This window comes from Tursiops truncatus, chromosome 1 (assembly GCF_011762595.2).
Source record: "Tursiops truncatus isolate mTurTru1 chromosome 1, mTurTru1.mat.Y, whole genome shotgun sequence".
In the NCBI taxonomy this organism is placed as follows: domain Eukaryota; kingdom Metazoa; phylum Chordata; class Mammalia; order Artiodactyla; family Delphinidae; genus Tursiops; species Tursiops truncatus.
The window spans coordinates 176,110,265-176,124,757 of NC_047034.1; the positions used below are offsets into that span (position 1 = coordinate 176,110,265).

General features: G+C 46.8%; 1 protein-coding gene across 2 annotated transcripts in view; it reads right to left on the minus strand.

The window, feature by feature from the left end:
- UBE4B (ubiquitination factor E4B) overlaps positions 1 to 14,493 on the minus strand; it is a 111,194-nt gene that overhangs the window by 1,606 nt on the left and 95,095 nt on the right. For both annotated transcript variants that reach the window (XM_019930907.3, XM_019930905.3), the window contains 4 exons: positions 11,784 to 11,918; positions 9,143 to 9,334; positions 1,265 to 1,439; positions 172 to 318 (listed from right to left, as the gene is read on the minus strand). In XM_019930907.3, coding sequence (XP_019786466.1) covers positions 172 to 318; positions 1,265 to 1,439; positions 9,143 to 9,334; positions 11,784 to 11,918 — 649 coding nt within the window. The remainder of the gene's footprint in view (positions 1 to 171; positions 319 to 1,264; positions 1,440 to 9,142; positions 9,335 to 11,783; positions 11,919 to 14,493) is intronic.

Here is a 14,493-nt window from a genome sequence, read left to right on the forward strand (position 1 = left end):
GTAGTGAAAAAGAGCAAAGAATGTTTTATGTCTTGTCCATTAAGTGTCAGAAACCATGTAGTGTCTGGATTTGTTAAATTTCCCCCTTTTGACTACTCTCTGATACACGATTTTGGCCTCACTGCTCGGTACAGCTGCAGGCACTGCAGTTCGAGCCATGCCCTCCTCTACCTGGCTCCAGCATGCTCTCTGTCAGCGTCTGTCGGTTGAAGGGGTCCGTGGGGGAGTTCAGCAAGTGCCGCAGGATGATGGAGCGGTCCATGATGGTGCCAGAGGGCAGCCGCACGGGGTCAGTCATCAGGGTGTCCATCAGAGGGTCTACAGAGACAGAGCAAAGCAAACTCTGATCTAACAATAGAGCTTAAAACTGAAAAAGAAAACAGAGTCCCTCCTATCAGTGAAAAATATAACCATAGGAAACAGCAACCAAACGGCCCCTACCAGGCCCCCAAGTTTAGGAGGAAATCAGCATTAGATAAAGGCATACACTTCACCTTTTGTAGAGGGGAAGCACCCTTTTGTCAGCTACTGCTGGGAGGAAAGAACAGACAAAAAAGACAGCAGGACAGACAGGCCCTCCCGAGCTGTATGGCGAAGATGGCAGGCTAGAATCAACCTTTCCTCTTAGGACTACTCAGAATTCTTTGAAAACATGAGTCCCCACTTGTAAAGGCAAGATTGACCTTAGAATCTTCAGGGTTGTTATCTGGTTTGAAATCAGGCTGAGGACTTTTTTCTCTTGTAATTTATAATATGAACTAAAGGTAGATAAACAGAATTTCAATTTCTGACCAGTGTCTCAAAAAGCAATGAGAGGGGGCTTCCCTGGCGGTGCAGTGGTTAAGAATCTGCCTGCCAATGCAGGGGACACGGGTTTGAGCCCTGGTCCGGGAAGATCCCACATGCCGCGGAGCAACTAAGCCCTTGCGCCATAACTACTGAGCCTGTGCTCTAGAGCCCGCGAGCCACAACTACTGAGCCCACGTGCCACAACTACTGAAGCCCACGCACCTAGAGCCCGTGCTCCGCAACAAGAGAAGCCACTGCAGTGAGAAGCCCACGCGCCACAACGAAGAGTAGCCCCCGCTCGCCGTAACTAGAGAAAGCCCACGCACAGCAACGAAGACCCAAGGCAGCCAAAAATAAAATAAATTAAATTAAAAAAAAAAAAGTAATGAGAGCACAGAATGTCCTCTTCTAATGTTACATGTTTCAAGTTAACTCAAATCAAAGAATTCCACGTGAAAAAAGCGGGCCCACTCGCCTCTGAACTCGTCTGGGGCGTCACTGTAGTCGATTTCTGCACGCGCGTTCTTGGCCACGATCTCCTCCACCTTCTCAGCCAGAAGTTTAAACTTCTCTATCGCTATTGTGGATTTGATCCCTGCCTTCCGCATCTTCAAAATAACTTCTTCAAACAATTCTTTGCTGTAGGATCTCTGAAAATGAGGAAAGACACCGTGAGACGTAAATATATTTTAAGTGGAAAAAAGCAAGCTGCAGAAAATACCCAAAGCATCATCTGTTTTCTAAAAAAGCCCTAAAATTCTAATGTACATATATAAATACTTTGACATGGCTATAAATACATAAAGACTGGGCTAATACGCACCAAACTGTACAAGGCCTCTGGAAAGGGCTTCAGGATTGAGGCAAATGAGGGGAATTTTAAAAAGTTTTAATTACTTTTATAGCAAACATCCATTTCTCTTAAAATTTAAATATTAAAAAGAGAAGGAAATATTAAAAAGAGAAGGACTGAAAGTCTACTTCAGTCCTTGCCAGGCACTGAGCCCTAGCAGCCTATGAGAGGAGGTGGAAATTTCAGTTCTTTTCCCTAAAGGTAAACATGGTGAAAACAACCCAATATAGTTCATAATCAACAAGCGCGTTCTCCCATTCCCTGTCAATCCTTATTTAAGATCTCTCAGTTCAACGCTGTTAAATGTCAGGGGCTCTGCTGACGGGAGCAGACAGGGTTTATGCCTGTGAGAGTGGGAGGGCTGGTCTACACAGCAAGCGCCCACCAAAGACCCAGGCAAGCCTGGGTTTCAATCCTGGCTTTACCATCTACCTGCTGTGTGGTCTTAGAGAAAGCTCTAACTCTCCTGAGCCCCAGTTTCCTCAGGTGTAAAATGGGGGTAGTAACACCTACCCCACAGGTGCCTAATTTATATAAATCACTGCCATTTCAAAATATCAAAGTATATCGTATTTTGCATTTACGGCAAAATCACTGAATGCTTGTCACTTTAGTGACAGTGATGCAAATGGAGGAGGGGAATGACTAAATCTGAAACTCTGAATGACAGGACCATAATCTGTGACCTGTGATTTCTAAACGAGGATTCACATGAACATCATGGGATGAACTCATCTCAATACTTGTGTTCCCTTAGAAGGCTGGAATGAAAGTCCTCAGTCTTTCTTCGGTTCTTTTTTAACTTCAGTTTCTAAATAAGTGCACATGCTCGCTTTCTCTCTCCACACACAGCCACGCCCCTTATTTAATCCATGCAACTCAGGGGAAAAGAGAGGAGAGGACAAAAAGCCAGCAGGGCACTTGGGCCTGGCAATAATCCTTTAAAATAATTTGAAAAGTTCAGAGAGCCTCGGTTATAGTTTTCTGAAACTAAATTACTACATTAGGTCAACAGATACTTTATTTGGTGTCTACTTATTATGAGCCAGGTAAGCTACAGTCCCCGTCCCTTTGGGAAGAGGCACAGGGGATAAATGGCCAAAGGGTTATGGTGAGATGTTGGAAGGGCAAAAACGCACAGGGTGGGTGCTGCTATCCACACTACTGAGACGATTCACCTTGAACTTCTCTGTGTAAACAAGTAGTCATTCTTAGCCCTTTTACTATTCTCGAAAATATCACCCACTCTATTTCTCAAAAGATGATTGAGTTTTTAACCAACTGACTTCTGCCTGCTGTTAAGTCAACTTCTAAGATAGAGCAGTGGAGTGAGCATTATCAGAAATCAAAGGGTAGGGACTTCCCTGGTGGGGCAGTGGTTAAGAATCCGCCTGCCAATGCAAGGGACATGGGTTCGAGCCCTGGTCCGGGAAGATCCCACATGCTGCGGAGCAACTAAGCCCGTGTGCCACAACTACTGAGCCCACGAGCCACAACTGCTGAAGCCCGCGTGCCTAGAGCCCATGCTCCGCAACAAGAGAAGCCACCGCAATGAGAAACCTGCACACCGCAACAAAGAGTAGCCCCCGCTCGCCGCAACTAGAGAAAGCCTGTGAGTAGCAATCAAGACCCAGCACAGCCAAAAAACAGAAATAAGAAATCAAAGGGTACTTATGATAAGAGGACATGGCACTCAGTTTCAAAGAGCAGTGGTGCCAATGAATCGCCAAATACAGATTACTGAGCTGCTGCTTCAAGTTCAGTGTGGATGGTGTCAGAGAGGAAGCAAAGATGTTGTGGGTTTTTTTTGGCTGTGCTGGGTCTCGGTTGTTGTGTGCGGGCTTTCTCTAGTTGCGGCAAGTGGGGGCTATGCTTTGTGGTAGCGCACGGACTTATTGTGGTGGCTACTCTCGTTGTGGAGCACGGGCTCCAGGCGCGCGGGCTTCAGTAGTTGCAGCACATGGGGCCCAGAGCGCACGGGCTTCAGTAGTTGTGGCGCGTGGGCTCAGCAGTTGCAGTGTGCGAGCTCTAGAGCACACGGGCTCAGTAGTTGCGGCTTGTGGGCTCTAGAATGCGGGCTCAGTAGTTGTGGCGCCTGGGCTTAGTTGCTCCGCGGCATGTGGGATCTTCCCAGCCCAGGGCTTGAACCCATGTCCCCTGCATTGGCAGGCAGATTCTTTTTTTTTTTTTTTTTGCAGTACGTGGGCCTCTCACTGTTGTGGCCTCTCCCATTGCGGAGCACAGGCTCCAGACGCGCAGGCTCAGCGGCCATGGCTCATGGGCCCAGCCACTCCGCGGCATGTGGGATCTTCCCGGACCGGGGCACGAACCCGTGTCCCCTGCATCGGCAGGCGGACTCTCAACCACTGCGCCACCAGGGAAGCCCGGCAGGCAGGTTCTTAACCACTGTGCCACCAGGGAAGCCCAGGCTGATTCTTAACTACTGGACCACCAGGGGAGTCCCAAGATGTTGTTCTTGACCTCAAGGACCTTACAGAATGGCTACAGAAATTAAACATAAAAATATCTGCAAATCATGTATCTGATAAAGGTCTAGTATCCAGAATATATAAAGAACTCACACAGAATATATAAAGAACAAAACAGAAAGAATCCAATTTAAAAAATGGATAGGGGCTTCCCTGGTGGCACAGTGGTTAAGAATCCACCTGCCGGGCTTCCCTGGTGGCGCAATGGTTGAGAGTCCGCCTGCCGATGCAGGGGACGTGGGTTCATGCCCCGGTCCGGGAGGATCCCACATGCCGCGGAGCAGCTGGGCCCGTGAGCCATGGCCGCTGAGCCTGCGCGTCCGGAGCCCGTGCTCCGCAACAGGAGAGGCCACAGCAGTGAGAGGCCTGCGTACCAAAAAAAAAAAAAAAAGAATCCACCTGCCAATGGAGAGGACACAGGTTTGAGCCCTAGTCCAGGAAGATTCCCACATGCCGTGGAGCAACTAATAAGCCCATGCACCACAACTACTGAAGCCCGGGAACCTAGAGCCCGTGCTCCGCAACAAGAGAAGCCACCGCAATAAGCCCACACACTGCAACAAAAAGTAGCCCCCGCTTGACGCAACTAAAGAAAGTCCGCGTGCAGCAATGAAGACCTAATGCAGCCAAAAATAAATAAATAAGATAAAAAATGGATGAAGGGGAGTTCTCTGGTGGTCCAGTGGTTAGGACTCGTGCTTTCACTACCGAGGGTCTGGGTTGAATCCCTGGTCAGGGAACTAAAATCCCACAAAGCTGCTGGGTGCGGCCAAAGAAAAAGAAAAAGATGAAGGATCGAACAGACATTTCTTCAAAAAAGATATACAAATGGCCAGCAAGTACACGAAAAGATGTTCAACAGCATTTGTCATTAGGGAAATGCAAATCAAAACCACAGTGAAATACAACTTTACTCCCACTAGGGTGGCTATTTAAAAATAAAAAAACAAAACAGAAAATAGCAAGTGTTGGCGAGGATGTGGAGAAATTAGAACCTTCGTACACTGCTGGTGGGAATGTTAAACATAGAATTACCATATGACTCAGAAATTCTACTCCTAAGTATATCCCGAAGAATTGAAAATAGGTATTCAAACACTTTTACATGAATGTTCACAGGATACTATTTATAACAGCCAAAAGGTGGAAACAATTCAAATGTCCAGCAATGGATGAATGAACAAACCAACCATGGTATAGCCATATAATGACACATTAAGCCGTAAAAAGGAGTAAGGTACAGATACGTGATATAACATGAATGAACCTCGAAAGCATGCCACATGAAAGAAGCCAGGCACAAAAGGTTATACACTGTATGATTCCATTTACATGAAATATTCAGAATAGGCTAATAGATAAATGTAAAAATAGGTAAAATAAAGACAGAAAGCAGTTTAGTGGTTGCCAGGAGCTGGGGTGAGGACGAAGGGACACTGACTGCTTAATGGGTACGGGATTTCCTTGTGGGGGTGATTAGAGGTGATGGTTGTACAATACTGTGAATGTACTAAATGCCACTGAATTACACACTTCAACATGGTTAATTTTATGTTATGTGAATTTCACCTCAAAAAAAAAAAAAAAAAAAAAAAAAAAAAAAGGAAGGCTGCAGGACTTCCCCGGTGGCGCAGTGGTTAAGAATCCGCCTGCCAATGCAGGGGACATGGGTTTGAGTCCTGGTCTGGGAAGATCCTACATGCTGTGGAGCAATGAAGCCCGTGTGCCACAACTACTCAGCCTGTGCTCTAGAGCCCGCGAGCCACAACTACTGAGCCCACATGCCACAACTACTGAAGCCCACGCGCCTAGAGCCCGTGCTCCGCAACAAGGGAAGCCACCGCAATGAGAAGCCCGCGCACTGCAACGAAGAGTAGCCCCCGCTCGCTGCAACTAGACAAAGCCTGCGTGCAGCAATGAAGACCCAACACAGCCAAATAAATAAAGAAATAAATTTATTAAAAAAAAAAAAGGAACGCTGCATAGGAGAAGTGAGATTTCACATGGGCTCTTTTTTTTTTTTTTTTTTAATTTTTATGGTTGCGTCGGGTCTTAGTTGCGGCATGAGGGATCTTCGTTGAGGAATGCGGGATCTTTCACTGAGGCATGCGGGATCTTTCACTGCAGTGCGTGGGCTTCTCTTTAGTTGTGGTGCGCGGGTTCCAGAGCGCAAGGACTCTGTAGTTTGTGGCACGCGGGCTCTCTCGTTGAGGCACGCGAGTTCAGTTGTTGTGGCGCGCGAGCTTAGCTGCCCCGCGGCATGTGGGATCTTGGATCCCCAACCAGGGATTGAACCTGTGGTCCCTGCATTAGAAGGTGGATTCTTTACCGCTGGACCACCAGGGAAATCCCAAGATTTTTTTTAAAATTTTTTAAAAGTCTTTATTGAATTTGTTACAATATTGCTTCTGTTTTATGTTTTGGTTTTTTGGCCAGGAGCCATGTGGGATCTTAGCTCCCTGACCAGGGATCGAACCCACACCCCCTGCACTGGAAGGCGAAGTCTTAATCACTGGACCACCAGGAAGTCCCCATTACGTGGGCTCTTTACTACTATTGTTGTTTAATGGAACATGGTGTGAACAGACAGCGTTCCATGAACAACAGATCTGCCGTCCATCTGCCCGGAAACCACAGGCAGACTTGGCCCTCAGTGCAGCTCACTGTGTCAGGCTAAGACCTCTCTCTCTCCTGGGCTCCAGGGACAACTGTCCTGTCGCACTTCCTCTCTGACGAGGGGCTCTCTCCTCAGGCCTGTGAGTGTAAGGCTCAGGGCTCCTCGCGCTGGGGCCTTCTGTCACCTCTCCCGGGCACCTGTCTTCCGCCCGCTCTCGGTGCACAGGAGAGAAGGCTCTCAGTTTCTTCCCTTGCTCGGCTGCTGTTTTTTTCTCCTCTGTCTTCCCAGGAAAACAAGACATACCAGGCGGAACCAGAGCGAAGCAAGAGCGCTGCTCCCAAGGGAGAAGATGAAATTCCACCACCTCCCTGGAGCCTTCTAGTCTTCCATCCTTCCACCCCCAGCGCCCCCAGCCCCTCTTCCGAAACAATCCAGTGGGCAGGCTCCTCATCAGCTTACAGCCCATATAAATGGAAAGTGTCCAACAATGAAGACAAACGCCACACTGTACAAGGCAGCAGAGAAACCACTGCAAGAGTGTTTTTCTCTCCACTGTGCCGCTGGCACTTGTGTGCCTGCTTCACGTGTCTGCAAGAACAGGGCTATTTAGACATTCGAGAAGACCCACGTGTCACTGTGCAGAAACCACTGCCTGTGACTCAAGCCACGTGCCACCACAGGCCACCACCTGTGCCACCACCACAGTCCATAGGCATTACCAGGCAGTGTGGACGTTTTGTTGGTCACCAAGGAAAGGCAGCTGGAAGCACTCGGAAACACTCCTTTGTCACCCACTTGGTTTGCACCGTCTCAGTGGGTGTGCTGTGCTCATGCACACTGCAAACTTATGTTTATGTTACGTGTTATAACCGCTTGCGACGTGGCAGCCACAGCAAGACCTACCAGGAGAAGAGGAAGCAGGCTAAACGACCCTTCTGAGTCCCTGACAGTGAAAGCAGAGGAGGCCCCGGGCACTCCTCACACCCGATCTCTGGCTGGGCCGGAGAGGCCCAGCTCCAGCCGGCCTGCTGCCCAAGCAGACGACCTGACCTTGCCTGGGGAGCGTTGTCATTTCCTGTCCCTCTTAAGGCTACCGCTTATCTTCCATTTCTCAATATGTGCGGCATCATACAGTCGTAGGCTAGAGAATCATTTTAGCATCTACCCAAAGTAACTGCAAACACCTAACCTGCTCTTTTAACGCGACTTTTTATGGAAAAACTGCTTTAGACATATGTGGTTTTTTCCATTGCAGGTGCTTTGTCAAGACCACATCTCTTGCTTTATCCAAAAGTACCCATGTATGAGAATTATGTCTCAATAAAGCTGTTATTGAAAAATAAAAAGTACCTACAATTCCCCTATTTTGACCTTTGGATGAGATATAAGTAAAGAACCTTCTGGAATGCCTAGTGATGGTTACCCTGAGATGTGAGTTAATACTTGGATAAATAATGTGAACAAAGATGCGGAGACTGAAACGGACATGGCACTTTGGGGGCATTTTAAGTGGAGAGCAGAGAAGCTGAGAACATGGGCTCAGGGCCAGACTGCCAGGTGGGAGTCCTGCCTCTGCCTCACATCAACTGTGCAGCTCGTTAACCTCCGTGTGCCTCCCTGAAAAGCAAGGAATCCAACTAAACCTCAATCGTAGGATCCTGTGAGGATTACAAGTGAAAACATGAAAAGTGGCTAAAACTTGATGTGTGGTTAATAACATCAGTTATTATAACGCTGAAGATGCTGCAGGACACAGGACCGTGGAGGGAGGGGAAGCCCTTCATGAGATACTGAAAAATTAAACATCGAGGCCAGACAGGGGCCGCTTGGACTAAATTGGTAGCTGTGGAAATGAAAACCACAAAATGGATACGATCAGAGGGACGCAAGGAATAAAGGAGGGAAGAATGTAAAGATAACGTACACGGTTTGAAACCGGGAACCACCGAAATAATGGCAGCACTGAAGCTGTTATTAAATCTCCTTCTTGGGAAGAAGATTTGGATTCCCTGCGAAAACCAGGCTCTTTCTGGAAATGTAACCGATTTGTCGAGTGAGGCCCTTAGCAAGATGGGTACAAACTCAACTGGAGACGGATCTGAGAGCCAAATCTGCTCTTTACGCCCAAAGGAAAACAACTGAGTCACATCCATTTACACCAGACAAGTTCCCCTTGCCACTGTGGCCATTATTTCTATTTACATAGTAAAAACTTCTCAAACCACGTTTTGAAAAGTGTCACCTTCCTTGATTTCAAGTGGGGAAAATCCAAGAACAGATGGATATGTAATCGCGCAGGGTCTGCTGGGAAATCCACAGGGAAGCAAACTCAAGTCACCCACTCAGGAGCCTGAACTCCAGGCTCCCTCTGAAACTGTTCCCTTGGGCACTAACCTGGTCGTCAGCAATGGCTTTAGCGAACCGGGCACAGTCCAGCTGCAAGTAAATATCCGTCAGTTGGTCCAACAGCTTCTTTGGTTCAAAGCCGTATTTCTCAGGGTTTTCCACTTTCAGGTCACGGCACTTAGGACCACAGAGTTGCTGAAGATTAAAGTTCAGCATCGCAGCCAATCGGGGTCCGAGTTCCTAGGAAATCACGGGATAATAGGACAATTCATGCTGTTGAGACAAGCAAGAAGGACCCAAACCTCCCATTTCAGTGGAGGAACAGGAATTGGCAGGCTCAATCTTCAAAGAATCCCTTATATGTGCTATATCATACGCTGAAGAAGGACATTCCATTCAAACTTTTCTTTACTCTCCGTTTCTAATCCAGTAATTCTAATACTTCATAGAATGTTGCATGCTGATGGAATATTTATAAATACCAAAAAGGCAACATTTTCATTAAATTCATGCTTTAATTATAAAAACAAGGATCACTTCGAATTTGTTAATAGGTAAAAGAGGGAAACTATTCATAATTCCATCATCATCACACGTGTCATGAAAGTTTCTGGAGTATGCTCTTTCAGCCATCATTTTATGCATTCTTTTTCTATAAATTTCAAGTCCCTGACAGTTCAGGCAATATGCACTATTCTTATTTATTTATCAGATGCAAAGAGTGAAGAAATATAAAAGAGGTAGAAGATAAAATTTATGTCTTGAATAGTTTTAAATCTAGCCAGTGAGACAAGACAAACTTAAATTAAACAACTAAAAACTAATTATGAAATAATATGCTATAACCCCACAAGGTGACACAGTACCTACTACAGGTGGGCATACATTGCTTTAAGCAAACCTGAAATAGGAAAACCTGGCTTATAGAGTATTAAACACCGGCCATAAAAAATGAGCTGTGAAAGCTTCTCTTTAAGTAACAAGGTTTTCATTAAATTTCATGACTGGATTTATACAAATTCAACTTAAATTTGGCTTCTAAAGGACCTGCTTTTGTACAAAGTAAAAAGTACTCCTGTATTTAATTGTTAAGAAACTGTGAGGTAAACGAGGGATAAGAATAGGATATAATTGGTAATTTTTTTTTTTCCTGAAGTGGGAGAGTTTTGTGTTAACCAGCAAAGAAGGTGAAAACAGTGCAGCAAAGGAAAAGGAAAGATCAAAGCAGGCACAGGCAAAGGCTGGGGGGCAGAAGACTGTGACCCAGGTGTATGGAGAGCTCAGATCAAAGAGTAGGTCTTGAAAAACATTAATTTTAATTGACATGAAAATAATAGACCTAGCTTTCAATAATGTCCTTTACAAAAAATGAAGAATTTAGAACTAAAAATAGGCTTTATGATAATTTAGTCTCAAGCAATTTTTATAGTTTCTGACCTTCTGAACAATCAAAGAGCACTGCCATCGGAGTAGTTGAACACAAAATAAAACATGACTTAGAGCAGGGATTGGCAAACTGCTAGCTGCAAGACATATCTGGCCTGATGCCTCACTTCATGGAGTTTCATTGGAACACAGCAACAGCATAGCTAGCAGCTGCAACAGAGGCCATGTGGCCTACAGTGCCTAAACTATTTACTGTCTGGCCTTCATAGAAAAAGTTTAAAGAAGTCCATTGCAAACCTTTAAGGGAAGCAAGTGCCTGAAGTACCTTATCTAAATGAGTTGAGTGTTCTTACGCTTTCAGTGATGCACTGTTTTGCTTCATGTTCTGCTGCTCTGGCACTGAAATCTATTTATGAAGAGACATGAAATGTAAAGGGGACAGAGGAGGGGGCTCATCTCTTGAGTTGCACGTAGGACAGGGTGTAGTGATAATGATGGAGGTGAGAGTAAACAGGGAAACTGGAGGAGACGTGGAGTAAAATTATATCCCACTGTAAACTTGTCTCCATGTGGGCAAGTCACTACCAAATCTCAGGCCCCTTTCTTGCCTTCCTCACTATCCTGGCCCCGGCCCCACCATAAGACTTCCAAACTCTGTGTGTGTGTTTGCGTGCGTGCGTGTGTGCGTGCGTGCGTGCGTGCGTGCGTGTGTGTGTGTGTTGCGGGGGATTGTTGAAGAGAAGCAGAGATCTTCATTTATGCCCCTCAGTTTCGATTTCAGAAACAGGATCCCGGTCTCATCAATCAAGTCATGGCCAAACAATCTGGCTACCTTTGCCCTATCATAAACCCTAATTACGGCTCTCATTAACCTTTGGTTTCCTGAGTGTAACAAACCTACACTGAAGAGAACCAAAGATCTTATACACTATCAATTATTTCTACTTAATATAGTCTCATTTCCAATTGATGTCACCTACACTTTTCCTATAAATAAAATACTGGAGTCGACGATGACAAAAATACGTCACAGCTTCAACATTAATAATCCAATGTGCTGTCTCAGCAGAAAGTGATATAAGTTATCTTGGAAGTGACCTTTCGCAGACTTCAGACTATCGATAGAATGTTGTGTGTATCGATTAGCATAACTGGGAACAAAATCAGTAACAGAATCTCACCGATCGGTGACTGTGGTGCTGAAACACCCAGGATTTCAACAACTACTCTATTTAGTTATAAGTGATAGACTCTGAATGTGGAATCCAACAGACAAAACAAATATCCCCAAGGTTCTACTCACAGGTCTGAGGAATGGCTTCTGGACCTGCTTGGTGAGGATATGGAACATGTCCACGGTTTCTGTCGCCAGGGCAAGATACGAACGTGAAACGCGCTCATCCTGAGCGAGCTGGGACTGGCGGGCCTGCTGCTGATCCTGGGGAACAGTGAACAGATGCCAGACACATCTCAGTACAGTCAGCAGCTCAGCAAACGCCAAGCGTGAAGGAAAAATACAGTCAGCTCATAACTGGGGAAGTGCAGAATACAGCCAACATACTTAGGGAATGATACAACAACCTGTACAGCAAACCTCCCAGATAACTGGGGTTTATTCCTTTTGCCATCGGATGTCTTAGGGCTTTGAATAAGGGGACCTTGGCACATGACTTAACTTACATGAGACTCAGTTTCCTCAATGATAAAAGAACTCACCATCAGCTTCTATGCAGGACGCAATAAGTGATTCTTACATCCTGCCTGATACACGTGCTAATAAAGGATATTCACCTTCCTCAATAACAACGTCTGCGTAGTCATCGTTATTTTGAAAACCACAGGCGTGCTGCACTATCACTGGCCTATAGGTTTCGCCACAACACCAAGGGCCTGTAGATTGCTCAGCTTTTGAATTTTGTCTCTCCACATCGGTTAGGCTGTCAACCTCTACAACTGTCAGCATGCTTGCCTCTGGTGCCATCCTCCTCCTTCTACTCTGCCATAGGCTGGGAAACAAGACAATAAAGTGTGTTTGACTCATGGGTAAAATAAGGTGGAATCTACTGAAGGCTCTGTGATAGACCAAATACAGAAACATCAGTACGGGCTTAAATTCCTACATCTGCTCAGAGGCCTGTTTACTTTACCTTGGGGGAGGGGAAACAGCTAGAACAGCTGATGTAGCCACACGAGTGCCCCCTGGGTAAGTGCCCGGTGGAGATCCCGCACCAGTGCTGGGTGACCTGCCCACCGCCCTTCGGTCAGGAACGAAAGGCTGAAGCAGGGAGGATGGAGGGAGAGCAAGGTGAGAACCACCTCAGTGTGTGTGTGGGTGTCACATTCATTCATCAATCGTGTGATCCAGCCCCTTCCATAGGCCAGGCCTCCTTTAGGTCCTGGAGATGAAGCACAGAACGTGACCAAGAAGGCTCCCTACCTCATGGAATTTAGACGCTAGTTAGGGAGATAAGCAATAAACAGACACCCACCCAGATACAGATAAGTCCGATAACGATGAAGAAAAATAAAGCCGAGCTGGGGTGGCGGCAGGGTAAGAGTGTGCTGGGGCTGGGGTGCTAGTCTGGAAAGGGTGGTCAGGGAAGGCCTCTCTGAGGAGGTAACATTTAAGCAGGTATCTGAAGGAAGTGAGTCAGCAAGATCCAGGGGAAAAGCACTCAGGGCTCAGGGAACAGCAAGTGCAAAGGCCCTGCTGTTCGGTGGAAGATCAAGGAGGCCAGTGGGGGCAGGGTAGCATGAACGAAGGGGAAGGGCGGGGCCGAGACTGCAGTGCCCTCCAGGCCCAGAGTGTGAGAATTCGGGAAGCCTGGAAGGTCTCTGAGCAGAGCAGGGATGAGAGGCTGACAGATTTTAACACCATCCTGCTAGAATGCACATGGGCAAGGGTGGAGGCTGAAACCAAATGGGGGGCTACTCCGGTAATGCAGGTTAAGAGACGGTAGTGAGCTGGAGGTGGGGGAAGAGGTCAGATAACAAACATACTTTAGGACAGAGCCCAGGGGCCTTTGCTGGGAGAGAGAGGAATCAAGGAAGACTCCAGAAGGTGCTGAGCCAGAGCAATGAGCAGAATGCGGTCGGCACTTCCTGCGACAGGGCAGTCTGGAGAGGAGATCTGGGGGACGACATCAAGGGCTCAGTTTTGGACAAGTCAGGTTTGAGATCCTATTAGACCACTGGGCAGGGGCAGGTCAACAGCTGGTTATGTAAGCCTGAATCAGGAGTGAGCCGAGCTGGGGAGGCACATTCTGGAGTTGTTAGAATACAGACAGCTAAAGCCTTGGAATAGATGAGATCAGCTAGCAGTGATTTTCAACTGGGGGCATCAGGCCACGTGTGGGAATGCTTCCGGTTGCATGGTGACCCAGGGTCGGAGGGAAACATCACTGGCATTCAATGGGCACGAGCTAGAGATGCTAAAGGTCCTGCAGTGCCCGGGACCTTGTCCCATAGCAAAGAATTACTCTTACAGCAAAACTCCAACCAGCATCCTCACCGTGAAACACACGACCTAGGGAGCAAGTGTGTAGAGAGAAGAGAAGCCTGAGAGCTGAGCACCTGGGAGGACCAGGCGGGGAGGCAGGAGGCAGGAAGTGACTCCAAAGTCAAGCAGACCTGATTCTGAAGGAGCATTGTTTTAGGGATTATTTATGCCCTTTTCCATCCGCTGACCCAGAAAAATCAATCGTATCTGCTCAGTCGCCTCATAAACAAATGCTATTATTATAAGCACTGACTCTGGACGAGGTAATGTGCCACAGACCCGCATCCCAACATCGACAACGTAAGCTGGTCCAACATTAGCATCATGAGTGACATAAAGAGGTGTTACAGGAGTGGGGAGAAAGGTGAGACTTTGCAGCTCCACTGATGGGGCAGGTCAGCCGTGAGGGAGTATTTGGACAAGATGTCCCTCAAAGAATGGGTAAGATTTTAATACGTAAGAGTAGAATGTACAGCATTTTGGACAGAAGTGTCTCAAGGCAAACAAAGCAATA